The sequence below is a fragment of the Amblyomma maculatum genome, chromosome 8 (genome assembly GCF_055883805.1).
Source record: "Amblyomma maculatum isolate TAMU_Amacu chromosome 8, ASM5588380v1, whole genome shotgun sequence".
Lineage (NCBI taxonomy): Eukaryota > Metazoa > Arthropoda > Arachnida > Ixodida > Ixodidae > Amblyomma > Amblyomma maculatum.
In genome coordinates this window covers 46,631,874-46,655,162 of record NC_139351.1, presented here as the reverse complement: position 1 = coordinate 46,655,162, position 23,289 = coordinate 46,631,874, and the positions used below count along the sequence as shown (strand labels likewise).

The window sequence follows — 23,289 nt, the reverse complement described above, 5'->3', positions numbered from 1 at the left end:
CCAATTTTTTTAATGGTGTGATGCGGCAGCCTTAATAGGTAACCGTCTAGCGGCTCCATTTGCAAATCACGCCTGATGTGCACGCCCTTTTCTTCGCATAAACCACTTATTCTTAAATTTTGTCTCTATAACCTCCAAGTACGAATTAGCAAAGTCGTAAACTGCCGCATCAAAGTGCACTTCGGTTAATACGACTAGCATGTGTATTCATCCCGCAGCTTGAAATGCATACACGTTAGGGTTTCTTTGAAATCTTCATAATTAATGCGTGAACAGCAAAAATGGCCGAAACTGGGGTCATCCACCAGTGCACTCCATATATGAAGCCGAAGCAGCATCCAAGTAATACGACAGAGTTGAAAAACAGGCAGAACGAAGCATCGGCGACAGAGCAGCCAGCGATGAGAGCGCACCTCCTGTGGTTGCGCGGCAGCGGCGGGGGCTCCAGTCTTTCTCTCCTCCTGTTGTTGGATACCGGCCGCCCCTAACTCCGGAGGTAATGGGCCACCAGCAGTCGCAATTCCCGTTGGCGGCGGGGGCGACGCGACCACTTCGGCCGGTGGTGCTGCTGCGTCAGGCGGCTGACCTGCGGGTTGCGACGGAGGACCGGCAGCCCCGGCGTCCTGTTTCGGTGACAGCACTTCGCCCAAAGGCGACGCAGCCGGTGCTGCAACGAGACGGCAGAGGCTCAATGGTAACGCACAGACGGGCGCAAACGGTGGCAAATGCCGTACCATTTCTCTTGCCTTACTTTAACGCCACAAAACAAAGACACGGCCGCTCAGTGGAAGCACAACACCATCAAATGCGGCTTCATTGATCGGTCGTGGCAGAGGCAAGTTAACAGGAAGAAAGCGCTGTTATGGTGTCATTTATAGGAGCTACCTATAAAAGATGCCACTAGACTTAGCCAGTCAGAAGATGATATTTTGTTTGCAATGATTGCTTCCCTGCAATGGAATCATACTTTTAAATGGCTGTTATAGAGGGCTCGTATACCTAGCATCTGTATGTGATGATCATGTCTGCCAAAGAGGCAGAAATGCGCACTTCAGCTATAAAATTGCGATCCACCACAGTAGAGAGACCGACATTTTCGTAAATGTCATTGGACCTCGAAGACCAATGAGCTCTCTTGGAAAAAGCGAGGCCGGCATGCCCTAACCAACGGGAATCTCTGGGTAAAGAACCTAACAACTTTCTCATCAACATTCCTTGTATTTTACTTTCAATAAAATGGTTTCGCCAATGTCATTGCTACCGCAAATGACGAAACACAAATTCTGATTCAACCTCCAGCCTATTATTAAATAACGCCATCCAGCCTACGATGAGATGATGCACAGGTGCCCTAGTGTATTGCCAGCATTAGGATTATAGAAATAATACACTAATAAAGAGGCATGCAAGAGTTGTCCCGTCGTGGTGGCGCAGGGGCTACGACGCCCGACAATGCACCAAAGTAACCGGGTTCGAACCCTACTGCCGGCGGCTGCATCGATGGAGGAGAAACAAAGTGGCGCCCGTGAGCTGTGCGATACCAGTTCAAGTTAAGCTAAAGACCCCATGTGATCAAACGGCATCTCTCATAGTCTGAGTCGCTTTGGGAGGCTAAACCCTACAAACCTACCAAGGAGTTAACAAGGAAAGCGAGCTATTTTATTATTGTTTAGATCAACGAGAATAAGACACTGAGCAAACCGATTAGGACACAGCTGATGGTTGCCTCCCTGAAAGATGTTAAGAGCCTCAGGTCTAATACTCAGGGTGCAGATTTAGACTTCATTATTCGTGTCCAAATTACCTTGAATAAAGCGGGTATTGCGCCCTCATCATCCCAAAGCAGAGCTAAAAAAATCGTAATTTGTTTATTTGTTGAAAACTTATTGCAACCGATATAGGAGGTTCCTCTGCTCCCCCACTCAGGTGCATAGAACAGAACCCAAGTAGCACACATTACATGGCCCACCTGGGGCCCGTATGGGCAAGTTGGGCTCAGGCAACCACAATAACACCTATGAGGGCCCTTTTTAGGGATCAAGCGGGCAAGCCCAAATTGGGCTTGCCCCTGCTTTTTCCATCTGGGCATCATATAGGCGCGGAAAGGGCTAACTGAGTACATATTCCCACATCTGGCCCTCAAGTGTCCCGCTTGTCGAAATTTAGGGCCGATGCAAAGAAAATTTGGGCTTTGTGTAGGAAAAGCCTGGACTAATATAATTGGGGCTGCCACCTCAAAAGCCGAATAGGTCCCGCATGGGCCGCGGCGGGGCTAAAACGGGTATGCCCGCATATTGCCTACACGGGACCCTTGAGGAGCACTTGAGGAAAGGTCAGACGAAAATATTGGATTCATGCAGAAAATTCCTGGGCTGCTCTAAATAGGGCTGCCCACCAAAAACCTAGATAATTTCCGTATGGCCGTTAGCGAGGCAGGCAAGTGCTCCTTCCCGCTTTTGCCGCATCGGTCTCTTGCGGGGTAATTTAGGGCAGATCCGATGCAAATGTGGGCCTAAAGCAAATAGAAAACGGGATTGTACGATTGGGGCTGCCCACGCGAAGGCCGAATAGGTCCCGCATGGTTTGCGGCCGGGCTGAAAAGCGAGCACGCCCCCACGCTGCCCACACGGGTATTTCTTGGGGCACTTGCGGGAAAATGCAACATATATTCGTAGTCCATGCGGTAAAAATAAGGTCAGCCCAATTGGGGCGGCCCATGAAAGGCCGCCGTGGGCCCCACATTGGCCGTAGGCGGGCTTACCATTCTGAAGCGTCTCCACACTATATTTAAAGCACCATTTTATTTATGTAAATCATGTTATACCGGACACTAACTGCCTCTTCTGGAGGTTTCACATAACTGTTCTAAGCATATCCATGCCATGAATAAAGACTATCTATTTTCACTCTAAAAACTACGTTAGTTATGCAGTATTGGCAGAAAATATGCAACAGTAACTGTTCCTCTTTGCGAGTGTGTACTGAACGACGTCCAAATTTTTCCTGCGGCACTGCTATTCTACACACACCACCGAAATAAATATTCAGACCAACATGTTGGGGGTATGTGGGACAGCCCACATTATTGTAGTGTTGGGAATTTCTCTCATGTTTCTGAGTGTCACATACAAGGCAAAAAAAATAGTGCTTAATGTTTCACACTTGATGATTACTGGAAGTTGGGCGGCCGCGAAAACGCCAGATTCAGCCCATGAGGGCAGCACCTGGGCCAGCCCGAAACGGACAGGCCTCCGCAAATCCCGCGTGTGTACAATTAAAGTATTGGAGGGATTAATCGACTTAAAAATTAAAACCTTGATCAATGGGACGGCACTACCTGCACAAACGTAGGACCCATTAATATTTCTGCTGTGCTGCCCGCATTTGGCTACCTGGGCTGAATGCGGGCAGCCCTATTCAGGCTGCCCACACGGATACAGATTGGGACCGATCGCGGCAAAATTAGGCCGCCCACGCGGGGCCCCTCCGGATACGTGTTGCAAATCCCGCATGGGGCCCGTATGGGCTGCCCCCACGTGCCCAACGCGGGCCCCCAAGTCATAGCCCAATTTGTGCTACTTGGGAAGGGGGGGGGGGGGGCTCGGACTCCACAAATAGAAGCGCGCAAGAATACACTAGTTCTTCACGGCCTCAGCCGCCAGGCGAATGACTTCATTTTGTTTCTCGAGGTTTTCGCTTTCTAGAATGGTCGTGGAGGTGCCACTGGGAAGGCTAAGTGCGCTTTTGATGCTCTTCCTTATTACGACGTCTATTTGTTTCCTTTCTCTTGCTGTCATTTTTAGATAGGGTGTTGCTTATCCTACCCTACTGACGATATAAGCCTGTACTAGCATTAGCAGGCTCTCCTCTTTGAGTTCCCTGCTTTTAAGAAATACCCTTTTGATTAAACCCATTACTTGTACAGCATAGTTCTGCAGATTGGCTGTTAGGGACCCGTTTCTGCAGTCTGCCGAGATGAAGAGTCCGAGGATCCTAATCTGATTAACCTGGGGCACTTTTTCACGGTCCATTGTGATTTAGGCGCTTGGCTTCTCCCTTTTGTTCGCGTAGATTAGTAACTCCGATTTTTGAGGTGAACACTTGAGGCCTCTATTTTCCGCGTTCCCTGTGGTAATTCTGACCGCTGGTTGGATCTTCTGTATATCATCGTCGCTTTGGACCACTAAAGTTATGGGATGTGAAAGCCTTTATAGCGCAGGGGTTTTTAAGGCTTTTGTGCGATCTTTACTTAACGGTGGATGACTCCTTACTGACTGTTCGGTGCCTGTTAAAACAGTCCCACCTTAGAGGTGTATAACGTTTTTAAGGCGAAAACCTTTAATAGCTCATACTGCCGTCCTCTCGGTCACGCTATAGCTGTCAATCATCTTGGTTTAGCCGCGCAGGGCACGTGAGAAACGTATCTTAATGTCCTTGTCTAGTGCCATTCCAACGCGGACGCCATGGAGACGGCCGCCGCTAGTTAGTGGTAGATAGTGATCGCTAATTAGTGGTAGTCAGTGACAGTGATGATGATAATTAAAGATGACTGACTATGCCGTCATCACGTCCCCTCGTGACGTCCTGAAAATTCGCGACGTCATTACCGGATGTGACGTCATCATGGCGGAGTACAGCAGGCATCAGCGGCGTTTTAAAATGGTTTACAGGGAAGAAAAGGCACTGTATCTGTCACAATTCTCCGCGGACACCTTAACAGGGACGTGAGGAAAAGAAGGAAGTGGGAGTGAAAAAGGGAAAGAGGTGCCGTAGTGCAGGGCTTCGGACCACCGCTCAAAAAAGGCTTTCCCTTCCCCGCAGTTTATTGGTCCAAAGTTCCCCCTAGAATTTTCATGTTTGTCACACTTTCTGCGCACGGACATATGCATGGACACACACTCATGAGCCTATAAAGGCTTTTTCCTTGGCGTTCCTTGGCGCACGTTCGTTGCAGTGCTCATTTAAGTGCGGGATTGGACGTAAAGCATTGCTCCTACCGAGCAACGTTCTCTTAGTCACATGACATTCTGACACAAGCCGGAAGCGCATTAAGCGGATTGGTAGCGCGCGACCCTTTGTGTTTCCAAATCGTGCCACCGCTCACTCCCAATAACTCATCGCGCCAACGCATTTTCCCATGTTATCACGCTGCCCCCGCCGGTGTGGTGCAGTGGTAAGACGCCCGACTACTGTGCCGGAGTACCCGGGTTCGAACCCGACCTCGGCGGCTGCGTTTCGATGGAGGCGAAACGAAGAGGCGTCCGTGTGCTGTGCGATGTCAGCGCACGTTAAAGATCCCCAGGTGGTCGAAATTACTCCGTAGCCCTCCACTACGGCTCCTCTTTCTCTCTATCCACTTTCACTCCCACCTTCCTTCCTTCCCTTACGGCGCGGTTGAGGTGTCCACAGAAAACAAGTGAGACAGTTACCGTGCCTTTCCCTATCTATAAATGATTGATTGAATGTCCTTTATTCAATTGGAAAGCTCATGGCCATGGATGGGGATAAAGGGGAGTAGAGAGAATCTTCATTGTTTAGGAGGTCGTTACTCGAATCACATTGCTCTAACCAGGCCACTAAGCGAGCCGTACTTGGCAAATATCATCTGTGTGTTAGCATAAGTTTCTAGGAGGGAACGGTAGTTCAGGCGGTAGGGTTTGATCTCGGAGCGTCCAGTAGCAAAAGCAGGGCAATACCAGAGTAGATGGGATATGCCGCCGCGAGTTAGAGTCGTGCAGTGGGTGCACGCAATCATTTTATCCGTATACTGACGCCAGCGGGCCATAATACGTGGCGTGTAAGCCCATCTTAACTTCCGGTGAGATGGGTTTTTCTCGTAAAAGGTGGGTCTGGTGTGGCCACCTGCATGCGATGCTGACTGAGGCTACGAAGACTGGTCCGAGTATAGGGCATAAGGGCAAGAGAAGGGGTGAGTTGCCTGCCCAAGGTCGAAAAAGGATGAAGCAAGGGGGGTGGGGAAGTAAATGTAAATGACTCTAATTTAAACCTTGTTTGTGGCGGCGACTTCAACTTAAACATGCTTCAAACAATATCTAGTCGTGTCAAAGAATTAAAGCTGTTGCTTGAATCACAAAACATAGCTAACACCATATTCCTTCCAACTCGTATTACATCTTGTTCGTCAACATTGATTGACCTATTCTTAACCAATTTCGCAGATCATCAAGTCAAATCGGGTGTTCTTGCATGTGACCTCAGTGACCACCTGCCTATTTTTGTTTGTGTGAAACTTTTAGAAAAGGAGAAGAGAATAAATCGCAAAGTTACCTATCAGCAGATTTTACCATCGCTGTTAGACCGATTCCGTAATGAAATATCAAGAGTGGACTGTTCAAATGTTCAAGAATCAACAGATCCTAATGTCTCATACTGCTTATTCACTGAGAAGTTCGTCGAGCTTTACAGACAAAATCTAAATCTAAATGGTTCACAGGAAGGGAAAGGCGCAGTAACTGTCACACTTGCTCTGTGGACACCCGAACCGCGCCGTAAGGGAAGGGAGGAAGGTGGGAATGAAAGTGGAAAGAGAGAAAGAGGAGCCGTAGTGGAGGGCTACGGAGTAATTTCGACCACCTGGGGATCTTTAACGTGCGCTGACATCGCACAGCACACGACGCCTCTTCGTTTCGCCTCCATCGAAACGCAGCCGCCGAGGTCGGGTTCGAACCCGGGAACTCCGGCACAGTAGTCGGGCGTCTTACCACTGCACCACCCCGGCGGGGCAAAGCTTTACAGACATTTTCCTTTCCGCACCATCAGTGTGTCTAGAAAAATAAGAAACCTTGGATAAATGATTACCTAATGCTAAAATTAGAGTTAAGAATGACATGTTCCATAGGTTCATTAGGTCCCGAGACATTACTCATTTGAAAGAATTTAAGAAGTATAGGAATAGCCTTAATAAGGAAATCAGAAAGGCTAAAAGTGATTACCTTGCAAATTCCATTAGTTCAGTAAAGCATGATTCCAAGTCTACCTGGCGAAAGCTCAATCAGGTTCTTGGCCGTTCACAACTTCCATGTCCGATTAGTGAACTTAAGATCAATAACAAGTTGCTTTCTGGTCCTGCCTTGGCGGATGCGTTTAACGAGCACTTCGTAAACTTACCTCTACCTGTATTGCCTAATCATGTAGAGCACCTCGTTAAGGAAAACCCCAGAAGTATATTCTTCCGTCCTGTGACGAACAATGAAGTGTATTTAACGTTCACACAACTAAAAAACTCAGCCAGCTGTGATGTCCACAATGTACAAATTAAGCCTGTAAAATATGTTCTTGATATTATATCACCTGTCCTAACACACATATTTAACTTGTGTATAAGCTCTGGAGTATTTCCCAATGACATGCAAATAGCAAAGGTCAGAGCTATATATAAAAAAGGTGATCATAACATTCTTAATAATTACCGCCCAATTTCTATCCTTCCTGTATTTTCTAAAGGGTTAGAGAAAGTTGTGTTGATGCGCCTTGAATCCTTTTTTGAAAATACAAACAGCCTAATTTGAGCGCAGTATTGGTTTCGGAAATTTCGATCCACACAACTTGCGTTGCTAGATCAAAAATAATACATTCTAACAAACATAGACAACAAACAGTATGTACTAGGGATATACCAAGATTTCACCAAGGCATTTGACTATCTGAATCGCAACTTGCTTCTTGAAAAACTAAAGAAGTACGGTGTTCGTGGGTTATCGTTAGAGATAATCAAATCATACCTTTCACATCGCGTGCAATATGTTGAGCTCGATGGCCATTCCTCAAGTCTACTTTCTATACAGTCGGGGGTCCTACAGGGAAGTATTTTAGGACCATTTCTATTTATTGTATACATAAACGACATCGTCAGTGTGGAAGACTGGCTAAGTTCGCCATCTATGCTGACGACACTAGTATTTTTTGTGTCTCAGAAAACTACACAGAACTGTTTAACATTGCAAACTCGGCGTTACTTAAAGTAGGTGATTGGGCAAAACAGAACGGTTTAATAATCAACAACAATAAGACAAAAGCGATCGTTTTTCGTGCGAAAACAAGACTGGTACCGTCGGAGTTAAAACTTGAGTTAAATAGCTCGGAAATAGAAATCGTGCGTGAATTTAGAACATTAGGAGTCATTTTTACAGATACTATGTCTTGGGACCGACACATAGATTACATATGTAATAGGCTTGCGTCAGTAATTGGTATTCTGTATAGAAACAAGTTTTTCTTACCTAAGAATGTTATGATGCTTTTATATAACTCTCTCTTTTCGTCTTACAATAATTATTGCAATCTCGTGTGGGGTACTACTACAGTGACTAATATGCAGAAACTCAGTAGGCTTCAGAGAAAGGTAGTTAGAATCATTACACACTCTATGTACGACGCTAATGCGCAACCATTGTTTCAAAAGCTGGGACTCTTGCAAGTGAGAGACATGTACAAATACAATCTATGTCTCGCATTAATCAAAGGAAGAAAGCAGAATAGTAATATCCTAACAAATTTAGGAAACTTAACTCCCAAAGTTTCGTCTGGACATTTTACGCGGAAACCCGAAATCTGGAAAGTTGATTTCAGTAGAACGAATTATGGTACGCAAACACTAAAATATTGTATCCCATCGCTTTTAAATTCCTATTTGTCTAATAATACCGACATTTTACAGCTGAATGTTAAGCAGCTTAAGAACATTTTCTTTCGGTGTTAGTATTGTATAACTTTTGGAAATGATGACTTTCTTGTAGTGATATCATTTCTGATGTATTAGTATACTCCTTTTTTTACCCTTTGTTTTGGAATGCTGTGTGTGCATGTGGCTAAACTGATTTCAAATGCAAGAGAGTTGCATATATTATCTCCTTTTTCAAGGTTACCTAATTTTTCGATTTCTTAGACTCCACTATGGGCCTAGAATTTTTGTTTGCCACTGCACATTGCTGTCGTCCTTGTCAGTGTCCACGCGTATATCTTTTGTGTAACCAGTATTTTCCATTGGTATTGTATGCCTTGCTGTTAAGTGCCACCTGTCGCTCTGTCGCTCTTATTGTAGGGGGGGGGCGAGGACCAGTCAAGCTGCGGCCGCAGCTTTTAGCCTCGTCTCCCTCCATCTTTGTTGGAAAATAAAGCTTATCGTATCGTATCATCCCACCTGCCAAGGCAGCCGCGGCGTGTGCCACCGCTTTGCCCCCTGATTCGTCCGAGCGACCTGGGGTCCAGTGAATAGCGACAGTTCTGGTCGCGAGATGGTGGCGTTTAAGGAGGCGCTGTATGGCCGTAGCTGTTGCATCTTGTGAACCCGGAGAAGCGATTTCCTTTCAAGCTTCATAGGAATCAGTAAGAATACGAATTGAACTAGTTCCGGTTCAAGGCACTCCTGACAAGGCTCCCCAAATCGCGAGGAGTTCTGCATGAAGAGGGGTACCTTGAGGTAGGTGGCAGGCATAAGCGCCTGAAAGGGAAATGTTGTCATCGCATACCCAGCTCATAGATGTAAATTTGCTTGTAATCGATGCGTCGGTGTATATGTCAGTGGTATCAGGAATTCGCTCTTGTCGGTGATGGGCAGCGAGGTGCTCCCGGGGAATGACAAAATCGCGGTTTATGGGTCGGCGATAGAGGCGTGTGACTACTGGCATCTCCCGAGGGGGAAGAAATGCATATAGGGCTGGTGTTTTGTTGTTACGCTGTTCATCCCAGGCCAGCAGGCGACGCCCTTGGACAGTGTTCTCTAGACGCATTCGATGACGCGTCTGTCACTTGGTAACGATGGTAGTGAGCGGTGGAAGAGCGGCCAATGAATCAGTTTTTTTTTTTTTTCGGAGAGCTCAACGTCGCAAATTTTTATGTTGACGATCGTTTTCTCCTAACTAGGTCATTTTAGATTAATCATTTCTAAGCAGTTAAACTGAATATCTTTATTCCCCTTTTTTACGCACATTAGACTATTCTGGTCAGTTAAAACGTGTTCGCTTAATTCCAAAAGACCTATGTGCCAACAGATGAGGAGATGAAAGTAGTTTGTAATAGGGAGATTTCTATGACGGTTATTTATGTTCAAAACAACACATGAACATATAAAATACAGGCTGACTTGTGAGCACAGAGCGCCAAGATGCCGATGCACGGGAATCCACGATGCACCTGCTACTCATGTAAAAAACATGGCGTTGCTTTCCCACAGCACCAAAATCCCGTGCTAAGGTTTACACAGATGCCAATCTTAGGCTGAGAGTTCTCGAAGAGATGCGACAACCCCCCTCCAGCCGTCTCCCATTTCAGTCAGTTATTCCATTTGTCTGGATATAAAATTTATTTATTAAATGTCTGTTTTTGGGCGGCAATAGGGGCGCTGACATCGTGTCTTACAAAAAACAACCGCTCTGCCACTAATCCACATGCTGATGATGTAAATATTATAAGCAGATAAGCAACAACATTACGCAGTAAGCACCTATATAAACTGCGGCGCGTTTAACAGTAACTGTTTGTAATAAGCCTTTGTGATAACAGATTACAAATTAAAGTCAAACTAAGCTACATTATGTACCCTCTTTCTGTAAGAAACATGACTACTCGTTCTTGCTAATTTTCTTACGTTCTTTTCGCAGGAAGCGACGCAATCTGTTCTTGACAGCAGAATACAGTATTCCTTCTTTTTCTCAACAGCGCTCCGCCGGTGACAGCCATACGGGAGCAGGAGTAAAGTCAAAACGCAAGCATTCAAGGGGCTATAAATGAGAATCTGCTGGAGTTGAACTTATCGCGCACCTTTAGACTGTCCCGAACGCTTTCCTCCTGGCGGCTGATTTTCGAACCAAAAGCGGGACAGGAGGCGTGGGTCAGCTTCCACTGCTGCGGCAGCTGAGTTCCAAACCAAAGATTTCCCGTTTTTTGTGCATGCAACGAAATTGCTTGCGTGATGGCAACCAATAAAGGAAATTTAAAATAGTTTAAGGCGCAAAAAACAGACAGACACAAAGGTAAGTGACAGGACGAAGCGCCATGGCGCTTCGTCCTGTCACTTACCTTTGTGTCTGTCTGTTTTTTGCACCTTAAACTATTTTAAATATGAACCAATACCAACTAGCCCAGCAGCAAGTGCTTTTAGACAATAAAGGAAAGAAACAATATTGAGCTCATATATAAGATATAAGATGCCACTACCCCCCCCCCCCCTAAACTCTGCAGGACTGCGTGAGAACCGGCTGGCCACAGTAAGCAGTGCAAGACCGTTCTAACAAATTGTCGGATGCATCTTCCAGCTGGTTTCATTTATTTTCCTCAATAACGAACAATTCCTTAGCCAGATCTGCGATACCCTTTCTCGTAAGAATTATGCATTTCTTGCTGACCACACTGAAGGCGCTAGAATCATTATATTTCTCGGGTGTAGGTAAAAGGCATCCGGAAAAAATGTCGCCGGAAGGTAAGAACCCGGAAAAACCGTCCTGGAAGAAATTTCTCCTGATCGAGCCGCCCCTTGAAAAAACGTCCCCGAGCCAAAAGTTTGCCTTATAAATGAGTCGTTTTGGAGCTTACATTAGCAGGAAGCATTGTCTGGTCCGTAGTTCCTAGGCTCTTAATAGTGTACAATTATCGGGTGAAGCCGGTAGGTTTCGAGAATTACGGCAGGAAGGATCTCTGGAAGAGCATCACATGATGCTCTAGTGAAAGTCGTCAACCCTTTTGGTAGCGACACTGTAGAATTCTCGTCACACTTCCTGTGGGGATGCAGGTGCTGTGGCTGGCTGCCCCAGCCCTAGCCAGTCGTTCGCGGTGGCTATCTGAAGCGCTGTTTGCAGCGTTTGCCCATTGTACAACGGTAGCAAGCGCTCCCTTTATCTCGAAAAACGATTTAAAGGCGAACACGAGGGAAACGTAGACGGGGCCGCACGCTGTTGGAGTACCAGATCAAGCCACGACAGCGCAGCGCTGATCATGTGACGAAACTTTCCAATCCACAACACTTCGTCCAGTGATGTTTTTGAAGCGCAGAATGCTCCAGAAGGGCACTGGCCCTCGGCTAATAATTTTATGCTGCTATAGTTATTTTTGTTATAAACGCCCTGCATCGCATTGATGTATTGCCATTTCGCAACTTCAAATCAGACGGGTCAAAGCGCTGTAGCATAAAATATTGCATCACGCCACGGGGAAACGAAATCTGCACCTTATAGCACGCGGAAAATAAAAAAAAAAACGATGGCAATAAAATATAAACTAGATTCCAGCTGAAGTCATGGAGGATTTCAAGTAACATCGCTAAAAGCCGGTGATGGCAAAAACAATTCATCACTGATAAGCCGGGCACCAGGCTAGACATTGCAGTATGTTTGACTGCACCCGTTTAGGAACATTTTGTTCTACTACGTGCGCTGCTCAAAAAGCCCTCTCCGCTCCATTTCCAGCGCTACAGAACACGAACGAGGTACTCATGGAATGTCCTGTGACATCCACGGAATAAACGTGCAGGTGAAAGTATATACGGGCGGCGACAGGGGCGCGCCACATTATCCAACGGGAGCGCTGCTGAAGCTGCATGGGCTTCGCTCTCAGCTCCCATCGTGACCTGTTCTGATAAGGACGATGGGACGGCACCTTACCAGGTAGAGGACACAACATGGAAGAGATATCTCCAATGTCCACGCCCAAGGACTTATAAACCGAGTGGCGGCGGACTCGGGCCTGGACGACTCGAGAGAGCGCGTGCATAGCTTCAGTGAGCTGATGCAGGCATATCGAGTCGAGCGTCAGCTCTACCTCCCACCCCACCCATCACTTACTATCCACCATCAAATCTTATGGCGCCGCCTGCAGACCCAAATCCTTCCCACGCAATACCTACTATCCCACATGCACCCAGGTGCCTTCACCCCATCTTGTGCCTTGTGCTTCCATCCCACCGCTACATTAGCACATATCTTGGAGTGCCCGGCTGATCCCCGCCGGGCTCGGATCTCTCCACCTAGGAGGAATAGGAGGCCTTACTGCGCGCGACGGACCCCCATCGGCAGAAGACCGCCATCACGCCGGCCGCAGAAGTGCTGCAGCAACATGGACTGTCACAGATCTAGTGCAGTGAGGCCGCGCCTGGCCCGGGCCTGTGGCTCACACCAGTGGACAATAAAGTTTTCTCTCTTTCTCTCTCGCTCTCTCTATCTGTCTCTCTCTCTCCAAAGGGCAGATTATTTTGTTATCCTGAGGTGTTTCTAAAAAAGTGTTTGCGACTGGGCTCGTTGGTAAAACATAATTTTAAAGGTTGCGCTGCTTAGGTTTAAAGATATGTGACTAAGGAACGGACATAGACGTTGAGAGTAATGTAACGTTACACGTCTACGTCCATTTATTTGTCACTATTCTGTACGCCTAAGCAGCACCCCCTTTCAAATTAGGCGCTTCTTTATCGCTCCGCGCAATCTTCAGTGCTGCATCACCCTATTGGCGCCAGAGTGTTTTCGACCTACCGCGTTCATATATAGGTGGAGGGGTAATCCAGCTTTGGGGTGATCTTATCAGTGCACTCCTTGGCGTAAGTAAAGTAGGGGCGGAGGCGTTTGCAGCAAAGCCAGGGGTAGGAGTCAAACCCCCATAAAGGACTTATAAAACCACACATTGAAATGGCTATGCACCAATACAAGACAAATAAAAATGTTTGATTGTTTTATGAAATACGTCAGCTATTTTAATAAAATACTTCATTTTCTTTTTAATTCTGCAACTCTTGTCGTCTCCCCTTTTGATATTGCATCGGCATTTGTCGACTTTGCAGGCCTTGCTGAGTGCATGCGAATAGGCCAACAATGCAGTTTCTTATCGCTGCCGTCGCGCTGGTGCTCCAAAGAATAATACGAAATTAGCTCGCTGCGCCAAAAATGTTCCCGTTGCGAAGCTTTCGCCTTGATGCAAGTTGCTTGTCTGTCGTTGCTGTTAGGTCGGATGTTTTCCAGATTTGTAAATCCAGCGTTTTCTCGTTCTACGTGCGGCCAGCGCTAAGTCTGGTTGCGCCATTGTGGCACGCTTTTCGTTTCGTTCAAAGCTCTTGGCGCTTATAAAATTGAGCTCCAGGCATGCAAAGGACTGACACACCGTGCAAGAGCGAGGAGTGCATACCGTCGATGTTACATTGCCTTGTTTCACGCAGGACTTTCACACGTGAGCATATGTCTGCTTGTGTGTCTGCCTTACGTGTGCGCATTCATAACTTATATATTGGTCAGTGCTGGATTTGTTATAACTTTTGCTGGTATATTTTATTTCTGTATTTGTGGGCTTGTTATAATAAAGCACGAACGTTTTCGAGCTATATTCTTCGACACTCTATTGGGAATTGTGTGGTTGCGCCAAGGCTTTAGAGGTCATGCTGCACAAGTGTGCTGACCTGCCTCTTTGGAAAAGGTTTGCTCTGTTCCTGTGTCTTTATGTTTGTTGGGTTTGATTGCCAACTGCACTCAAATACCAGGATACAAGCCCGATAAGATGGCAAAGGTTGGGAAGCGCTGAAAGGCACCTTTCAAAAGGACGGCCTCGACATAGGGCAAGGTGCATCGAGAAAAATGACACTTTATAATTCGCGCCTATGACATACGTAGTCCTGACGTCATTCAATGTCCCCAACTTTAGTTGTCCCCCCAATTTTCAGGCGGCACTGGAGTGCCCATGAGCCGCCAAGTTTTGAACGTATAGGCGTCTATGGAGCCTTCGCTATCATTGTATAATACTTTGACTGCACTCTTGAAAACCCCAACGGCATTCTACTCCGCTGCTGCATCTCATCTGACCTTAAAAGGCTGGTTTGGTCCCGAATGTACTGCTGAATTAGTATGCGAAAAATGTGTAACTCGTCAGGGCAGAGCATGGCACCTAATCCGCTCTCTAGAAGATGTGGCTTTTTGTTTTTTTCAAACCTTTTGGTGCATAACAGCTACTACGCAGCTCCCGCAAGCACTTCGAGTTTAATACAGACGTTGCAGCAAATGGGCGTAAAAATTACTGTCGAAAGGTTTGCCCTACTTTCGCCTCGAATACACCACAGCATCAGTGGCGATAATATGGCGGATTAACTTCAATAAAAGCAATTTCGAACCTATACAATTGTGCCTCGTATTTACTGCCTCGATAGAATTGATTTCACGATAAACTGTGCACCAGGGAAAAGGAATTCGTTTCTCTCTAGACCACTCGAAAGATAATGCATTCAAATTAACTTTATGTAAGCTTTAAACTTTCTTCCTTATCTGGTCAAGAACCCGTTTGAAATATAAAACTTCATATTATTTAAGATAAATTTGTGCATCGCGACCTGATTGAACTGCTTCGTACAACTACGGTTTGAGCAGGAAGACGAAAACAAAACTGGTATTCACCGGCAGCCGCCGCGGCACCCTTCGCCAAGCTCCTGTGCGCTTGCAGCGCTACGTGGACAAAGATGTAGAAGACGACAAACATCGCCACCGTGGGGAGAAACCAGGTCGACTTCTCCAGGTAGGATTTCGCCAGTCCAGAGGCGAAACAGATCGTAGCCACTGGAAGAGCATGAAGATCGTGAATGAGAAGCCCACTTCTGGGATTGCCGCAAAACGCTTTCATAGAACCCTCTCGAAGTAAGTACCATGGAAAGTAACTCGTCGTTTTTCTCACGAAACATTTAACTTATAGAGTTAAAGACCCAATCCTATAGAAAATGCTTCAATAGCATTGTAAGCAAAAATCACTAGGTGGTTACGGCAAATGATAGCAGGTAACATGAACATGTATTCACTTCGTCCTTGGCATCATGTAAAAGTGCAGCACAATGTTAGCACGGACAAAATGCACGAAAAAAAAAACGAACTATGGAGTCTCTCATAGCCCGAGTCACTTTGGAACTTTGAATCCTATAAACCAAACCTAAACCCGAGTACATTTTTGGAAGGCGCAGAAAATTGTCTTTTATGAAACTGTGATATATCATATTGTATGCCGCGAAATGTTATATCTGCCCCAGTAACAGATGTGTGCCCACCAGCGCTTCTCAAATGCAAAAAAGGGAAACACACCAGCAAAACACTGCGCCACATTTCCGTTAGCCCAGTGCATCCAGTTAAAGATGTAGCGGTTCGGTTCTTCGGGGTGGCAGCGGAACAGCGCCATGATCGGCTGGAACAACAGCATTTCGTATAATGTTAAATTCAGCAATCATGCACTTCTAATCAGAAAACGGCTCATTTCATTCGAAAGATCAGAATTTCAGAGCGATGCATGCCGTTCGACGCTGCGAACATGGTTATTGATCGGTAGCATCAGTTGGAACAATGTCGCGGCAATTAGTTTTTCATTACTTCCTTTTTTGAGTTGTGATCCCTTGGTATGCGTAAGGTTACGTGGTAGGAACACTGTCTCGACGCTGAGAGCTGGTTATACCCAATAGTACGGGCTGAGACATTTTATTCTTCTTTGCTTTAGGACATCTCCCCATATTATGTCTTAACGCGGATACAAATACCTCTTGTAGGAGTAATTTCAAGTTTAGAGTGCGGCAGTATCTCAAATCCACAGAATGGCTTCAGCAGATCAAACGCTCTAAAAAGGTTCGTTCACACAAATACTTTGAAAAAATATGTGATCCGCAGCAGAATGTTTCGCTTCTTGCTAAGGAATGGAACGAAGCGCTATACCAAACGCCCTGTTGTGCCATTCCATTTGCACTCTTCAGGCAACATTTCTGCAAAAAGATTCAAAGTTTAGAAATCGCAAGAAGGAATCAAAAGCGGAATGCTTTCACTGATCCGTTTAATTTGGTCCCCAACGACGAACCGAATGTAAAAACGTGATTTAATGTGGAAGGCATAGGAAATCCGTTGCAAACATTTGCCGTTTAGTGTAATACATTTTAAGAATTTCGGTCGCAATAACACAGTACAAAAAAATGGGAAAGAGCAACAAATTGCGTCTTGCAGCGATGCTTCGCGAAGACTCCGAACTACACTTTTTCATGCTCAAGTGGAGATCTCTTACCTGGAAGCATCCCAGGACCACGGCTGTTAGGCCCAGGATTGGATGCGGGTTCCCACTCTGCACGCAAAAAGTACAGGTGTGGCCGACGGTTCACACTGTCTTGCTTAATTTACGGGATATAACGATCATTGCGTTATACAAGTATCTCACGTTGTGTCCTGTACATTCTAATAATGCGATGCAACGTGTTTTGCTGCGCACAGTGCTTAAACAAGACAATACATCAGATGCTCAAATTCCACTGCATGAATGTGCCAAGACTGCCAGTGCTAGGAGACCTCATAACATAGAGAACCCAAGCAGGAATATGATATATTACCAAGAACGAACCACAATGTTTTGAATTCGGTGTCCACATTCGACAGCAGCGAACTACAAGTGTAGTGGCGCACAGAGATTTCAGTGCACATTAGCAAAATACGGCGGTCAAAATCCACATTTAATTTCTCAGCAGCTGCTACAGCGAATTGAAACTGGGTATGTTTTAAGAGCACGATTTTACGCTTGCTTAGAATGAATCTAATAATCATCGAATGGGAGCCATGTAGTCACTTAGATATAACAGCCTAGTTTTCTTGTTATCATCACACGTATGTATTTGTCGAATTGGCTGACATACATCCTTATGCACCGGAAAAAATGCTTGAGCAGTGAATGTCACTCTTGTTTGTTTGGAGAACATGACAGCATAAGGAAACAATGCTGAAACCTCTTCTTGCTCCGAAACACTGCGATGCTTTCCGTCCAAGTGGACTGGATCGGCAAACAAAAATTTATCTTGATATCGGCACCAGTAGGATACGAACCAGTGGTGGTTCATGGGAAGATCTATCATTTCTCGATTATTTTATCTACTGTAACACAGGACAGCCATTCGCGTTACCCGTTCTAATAGAAAATTCTCCCAATGTGTGCTTCCAATAACCTTCTCTTTATTTCCCGATTCCTTCCTGTCCGCGAATATATTTGTTGAGGTGCCAAAATTCAAAGGCTCCCCTTAAGTGTACATTAACTTGCACGCTTGACTGGGGTATAACATTCGAAAACGGCGCCGTCAAAGCGAGGGCAACGAAAGCGCGAAGGACCAGAAGCCATCAGGTACGAAAGAGAGCATGAGTGCCAATTGTACAGTGTTCTGCAAATTTATCGAACCCCCGTTTAAAACATTCTTCCAACTCACTGGAGGCTCATTTGGACCGAAAATGCGCACAAAGCTTGCGAGTTGTTGCTCCATTCTTTACGATGTAAGTTTGACCATGGTGCTTACTTGGTTTGGCCGCGCATGAGGAGAAACCAGAACCATCTGCGGCAAGCCTGAGGAGCAAAAAACGCCAGCGCAGCCTCTCTAGCAAAAGGCACCTGTAGCGCCGTCTGGTGACGCTGGGGAAAAGCGCTGCGGTTCAACCACACCAAGGCAAGCCGGCACGTTTCTGCAATGGTGCTAGATGGTGCCACTACTGCCCTTCGGCGGAAAATTTACGTTTGCGTCTTTTGCTCCTCAGTCCCATCGCAGACGGTTCTGTTTTCTCATCACGCGCGGCACAACCAAGTAGGCACCATGGTCCAACTTAACTCGTAAAGAAGGGGACAACAACCCGCAAGCTTTCTGCGCTCTTTCAGAGCAAATGAGCCTCCAGTTGAGGCGGGAGAATTTTTCAAACCGGGGTTCGATATATTTGCAGAACACTCTATAAGAATATCCCTGCGGCACACTGCAGTTTATACACCCTGGTAAATATTATTAATTATTCTTTCAGAAACGTTTGTACCAAGATTAAGCACGCCGTTCAAGAAAATGTTTTAGTGGCTGAAATCCTACTTCTTTTTATTATCAGGGTAGTAAGCGTTATAGCACTCATTATATCATGATTTCGATAGCTGTGTTAAAAAAACGTTAGTTTTGAACTACTTGGAATATATGTTCGGGGCACATTTGCCAGAATACTGCGAATTGATTTTGAAATCGGGCACGGGAAAATAATTCTAAGTATATTATAATGACGTTTAAAAATATAATTTATTGATCCTTTCGCTAATCGGGAAGAATGACAAAAGCGGCTCACGGTAAAGTTGGAAACGCATCCTTAAACAAGTGTTTTCAAGTGTGGTTTTTAAATTTGTTACGAATTATATCTTTATTTTTCCAACAATACAGCAATTCTCACGTGACTAGTGGCTGCCCTCCTGTGTCATGTTATGGTTTTATCAATGAAAGAACGAAATCAAAATCACTCACATAGCTCCACCCTCCAGTTGTGTAGAATATGACCCCGACGCTCACGAGTACAGAAGTCATGGCTGTCACCATCAGCCCTCTGTGAAGCTGAAACCGCAAAAGTTTTTGAAAAGCTGTACACACTGCATCAAGTGAATGTGACGTCACCACGTCCCGTATTCTGTTTTTGCGTCGTTATCGAAGTGTCGGTACCACTTGTGACTTATAGTCATCTGATTGGTTCAAAACGCCGAAACCGGGCGTTGCCGCCACAGAACCGGAAGAGGTAGTAACATCATATTCCGGCGTTTCGACCAATCAGATGACTCGATGTCACGTGAGATAGCGACACTTTTGATAACTATGCAAACTGGAAATAAGAGCACAGCAGCAATAGCATTACATGCAAGCAATTTAGCATGGGATCAAAGAAGTCCGTTCGGCTAGTTGCTGCGTGTCAGTCGGTGACTGTGACATCGCAACAAGAGACAGAGACGAGAAGCAACGGACTAGATAGCACGCTGTAGCTTTCAACTGACGTTTATTTAACACGTGAAAGAAAACATGCTCAAGAGTCTCCTTGCCCCTCCCCCTTCCCCCCCCCCTCATATTCGTTCTCACATAAGCGAGTCCTATAAAACAATAACGCACAAAAAGTGAAAGAACATTGACGCTAGTTAAAAAAAAAAGAGGTTCCTGAGCATGCGCTACGGGTAGGTGAGGTTTTTTTTTACGTCTCAAACAAACGTCAGTTGAACTCTAGCGTGCTGTCGGTTTCCTTCTGTCGCTCTTCCTGGCCTCTTTTAACTCTGTAATTGTTGTAATGTCGCAGTGAATAGAAACTCAACGAAAAACATGATCTTAGATGCACCCTGCCACTCCTACCGAAACACTGATATTGTTAGGCGTCCGGCAAAATGCAGAAAATACAAGGAAGAGAAGGGTACAGAGCACAGTCTACAGAGAGCGTACAGGGGCGAGCGTACACCGCAACCGAGATACCTGTTTTACATCATCGACATGTACATTATTCGTATCCAGCTGCTTCATTATAGAGTTATAGCGTAGCGTGACCTCCAATTTACCATGCTCCGCAACCGCGCCCAGCCAGGGCTACCGATCCGGCAAATATGCGTGCCGCCAGCCACCATGTGGCGCCACGTGGCACCCTCAAATTTCTATGGGCATGCACAGTGGAACGCTTGGTAACCGATATCGGCTATGGATTGCGGATCACGCTTACTATACCTCTATATTAAGCGTCTCGCGATCGGGTATCTGCGCGATCTCTGCTCTACCAGACGCTTCTGCTGCAGAGATGCGTATGTGCATCTCATAACGTGAGCACTAGAGTGAAGCCAGAATGCGACATTCATTTTGTACTACAGTGCTACAGACCTAACGTTTAGCGACTGCCAGAGCTTTAATGCGACGGCATTAGAGAAACCATTGAACGGAAAGCCTGGTCCCTAGCCTATTTCGATTCAGTCAAGAACATTCGAATTGGTCAATGGGTACTTATCTTCACGAGGGTAACACGGCAAAACAGTGATAACGTCGCTACGTTTTCCTTCATTTGCCGAAGAAATCGTGTATTCAATTTCCGCCACAAAATAGTGCTTGGGATGAAATAACAATAATTAGGCAGGAAAGACATATAATCGATCCGGAATTTAAACCATTGCTCCTTAGGATCGTAATTACAATCGCTCATTCAGCTCAAACGTTTAGGGGCTTTAAGAAAGCGCCACAACCGCAAGTTATAGGCAAAGAAAAAAGATCAAATTAATAATAGAAGAACAATACAATTGAACAATTGAAGAACAAGCGTGTCTGAGAAAATTACATGCAAAGAGGACACCAAGCAGATGTAGGGAACCATTAAAGCTGTGACCTTTGTTGCCGCACAGCCTAGAATTTTTCGTTCGTTTGACTTAAGGGACTATACATTGTAACTCCATCTAATATTGGTTCCTTTTTTTTTATTATTTCTGATGATCTCAGCTCCAAAACCCAAGTATGAAACATTACCAAAAAAGCCATGAGTAGTTTATACTTCCTTAAACGCGCATTGTGCTTTGCAACCTCAGATACGAATTTACTCGCGTATAAGGTCCTTATCCGTCCAATCTTAGAATATGCAAACGTCGTCTGGTTTCCGTATATGCAAAAAGATGTATCCATGCTCAAATCAGCTCAACTCAAAACGGTTCATTTTATCTACCACATATACCGGCGCACTGACTCTCTCACGAAGCTCCTTTCTCGCGTAGGCCTATAGACACATTATCAATTCGCGCAATACTTTAAACAACAGTTTAAACATTGTAAACAGTTTAAACATTAGTTTAAACCGTTCTAGAGAAACACGTCACAGCATGATTTTACGGTTAATGAATACTCCTGTGCTAACACACATATTTTTTCTTTCCCCGATCAGTAAGGGAATCCAACGCCCTTGATAAATCTATTACTGCGCAGCATTCCTTAGAAACATTCATAGAGTGTGCAACCTCATCATTTTTGTCATCAAGCCAGACTTGATGACCATCCACATTCTATATTGGTCTGATGTTATTTCTCCCTCGGTCATGTGCCCAGCGCATGATTGTATTATGGAATACTGAATGGATGCTTTGAAGGGCAGAGTTGGCTATCTTCTGTACCCTGTTTCTAATTCGATGTGTCCGCATACGAATGCTGATTTCTTGCCTTTTAAACCTAATTGCTAGCTTTTGTATTATTGTGTTGTTCACTATCATCTTTGTTGTGTATAAATCTACTCCTGCAAAAGTCAAGAGGTATAGCGTCACAGGAATGTGTGGAGTGCAGCCATGTGCAACCTTTTATGCAGTGTGGCAAACTCAGCGCCATAAATAAATAAATAAAAGTCACAAGAGGAGACAAACAGTAAGTTCAAATAAATAAATAACAATACAGGAGTCCTAACCACAAAATATTTTAATAACTTCTTTAAAACAAAAAACAAAACTTTAAAACAATATTTGCAGAAACAATCTGCCACGTCGAACTCAACATGCTGTATATCTCCTCTTCTTACATTGAAAATTAACAGAGCCCCCTAATCAACTTCTTAATTATCGCTGGCCGGTGATTGTTTCCAACGGCGATTTCAAAGCAGTGAACAAAACAGTATTATAAATAATTGCTTTACAGGAAAGGAAAGGCACGGTAACTGTCCCACCTGTTTCCTGAGGACACCTGAATCGCGCAGCATAGCAAGGGGAGAAGGTTGGAGTGTAGTGGAAAGAGAGAAAGAGAAGCCGTAGTGGAGGGCTGAGGAGTAATTTCGACCACCTGGGGATCTTTAACATGCGCTGACATCGCACAGCACACGGACGCCACTTCGTTTCACCTTCATCGAAACGTTGCGTTTCAATGAAGGCGAAACGAATAGGCGTCCATGTGCTGTACGATATCGGTGCACGTTAAAGATCCCAGGTGGTCTCACGCAAGTAACCACACGCATTAAGAGAGTGATTAGCCTGGCAGGTAAGAGCCCACTAATAATAGCAGGCGATTTTAATGCCAGACATCGAGAATGGGGTTACACGACTAGCAGCACGAAGGGTCAAACGCTGTTGGAAGATATCAATGAGTCAAACCTCTACATCGCTAACGACTTTAGATGCCCGACGAGGGTGGGCAACAGTGTGTCAGCGGACACAAACCCAGACTTGACTCTCTGCCATAGAACTTGCATAGTTAAGTGGACGAACAAGCATCAGGATCCAGGTAGCGACCACTACGTGCTAGAGGTAGAACTAAGCAGGAAAGCGAGCGTTAAGACCGCTGTGTATCGGACGAAAACCCAAGTGGATTGGGATAAATTCAGACAGATCAGAGAACGGGAAGAAATTGGAGATATAGAGTGCATTCAAAATTGGGCCGCCCAATTAATTGCCCATGTTAACGAGGCCACCGAAGAAATTAAAGGCGAAGCTCTGCCTGAGGCGATGAATAGCAGGCTATTGGGCATGTTCAAAAAGAAAGAAGAGCTAACGAAGAAGCTCAAAAAGCAAAAGTGGAACCGAAATCGCAGGAGAGAG

The 23,289-nt window shown here is 45.4% G+C and overlaps 1 protein-coding gene across 1 annotated transcript in view; it reads right to left on the bottom strand.

Moving 5' to 3' along the window:
• LOC146181097 (ferric reductase 1-like) overlaps nucleotides 1-23,289 on the bottom strand; it is a 68,643-nt gene that overhangs the window by 5,778 nt on the left and 39,576 nt on the right. Inside the window, exons 10-14 of the mRNA XM_084575709.1 lie at nucleotides 19,241-19,327; nucleotides 17,005-17,061; nucleotides 16,047-16,146; nucleotides 15,375-15,533; nucleotides 414-667 (exon numbers count right to left, since the gene is read on the bottom strand). Coding sequence (XP_084431835.1) covers nucleotides 414-667; nucleotides 15,375-15,533; nucleotides 16,047-16,146; nucleotides 17,005-17,061; nucleotides 19,241-19,327 — 657 coding nt within the window. The remainder of the gene's footprint in view (nucleotides 1-413; nucleotides 668-15,374; nucleotides 15,534-16,046; nucleotides 16,147-17,004; nucleotides 17,062-19,240; nucleotides 19,328-23,289) is intronic.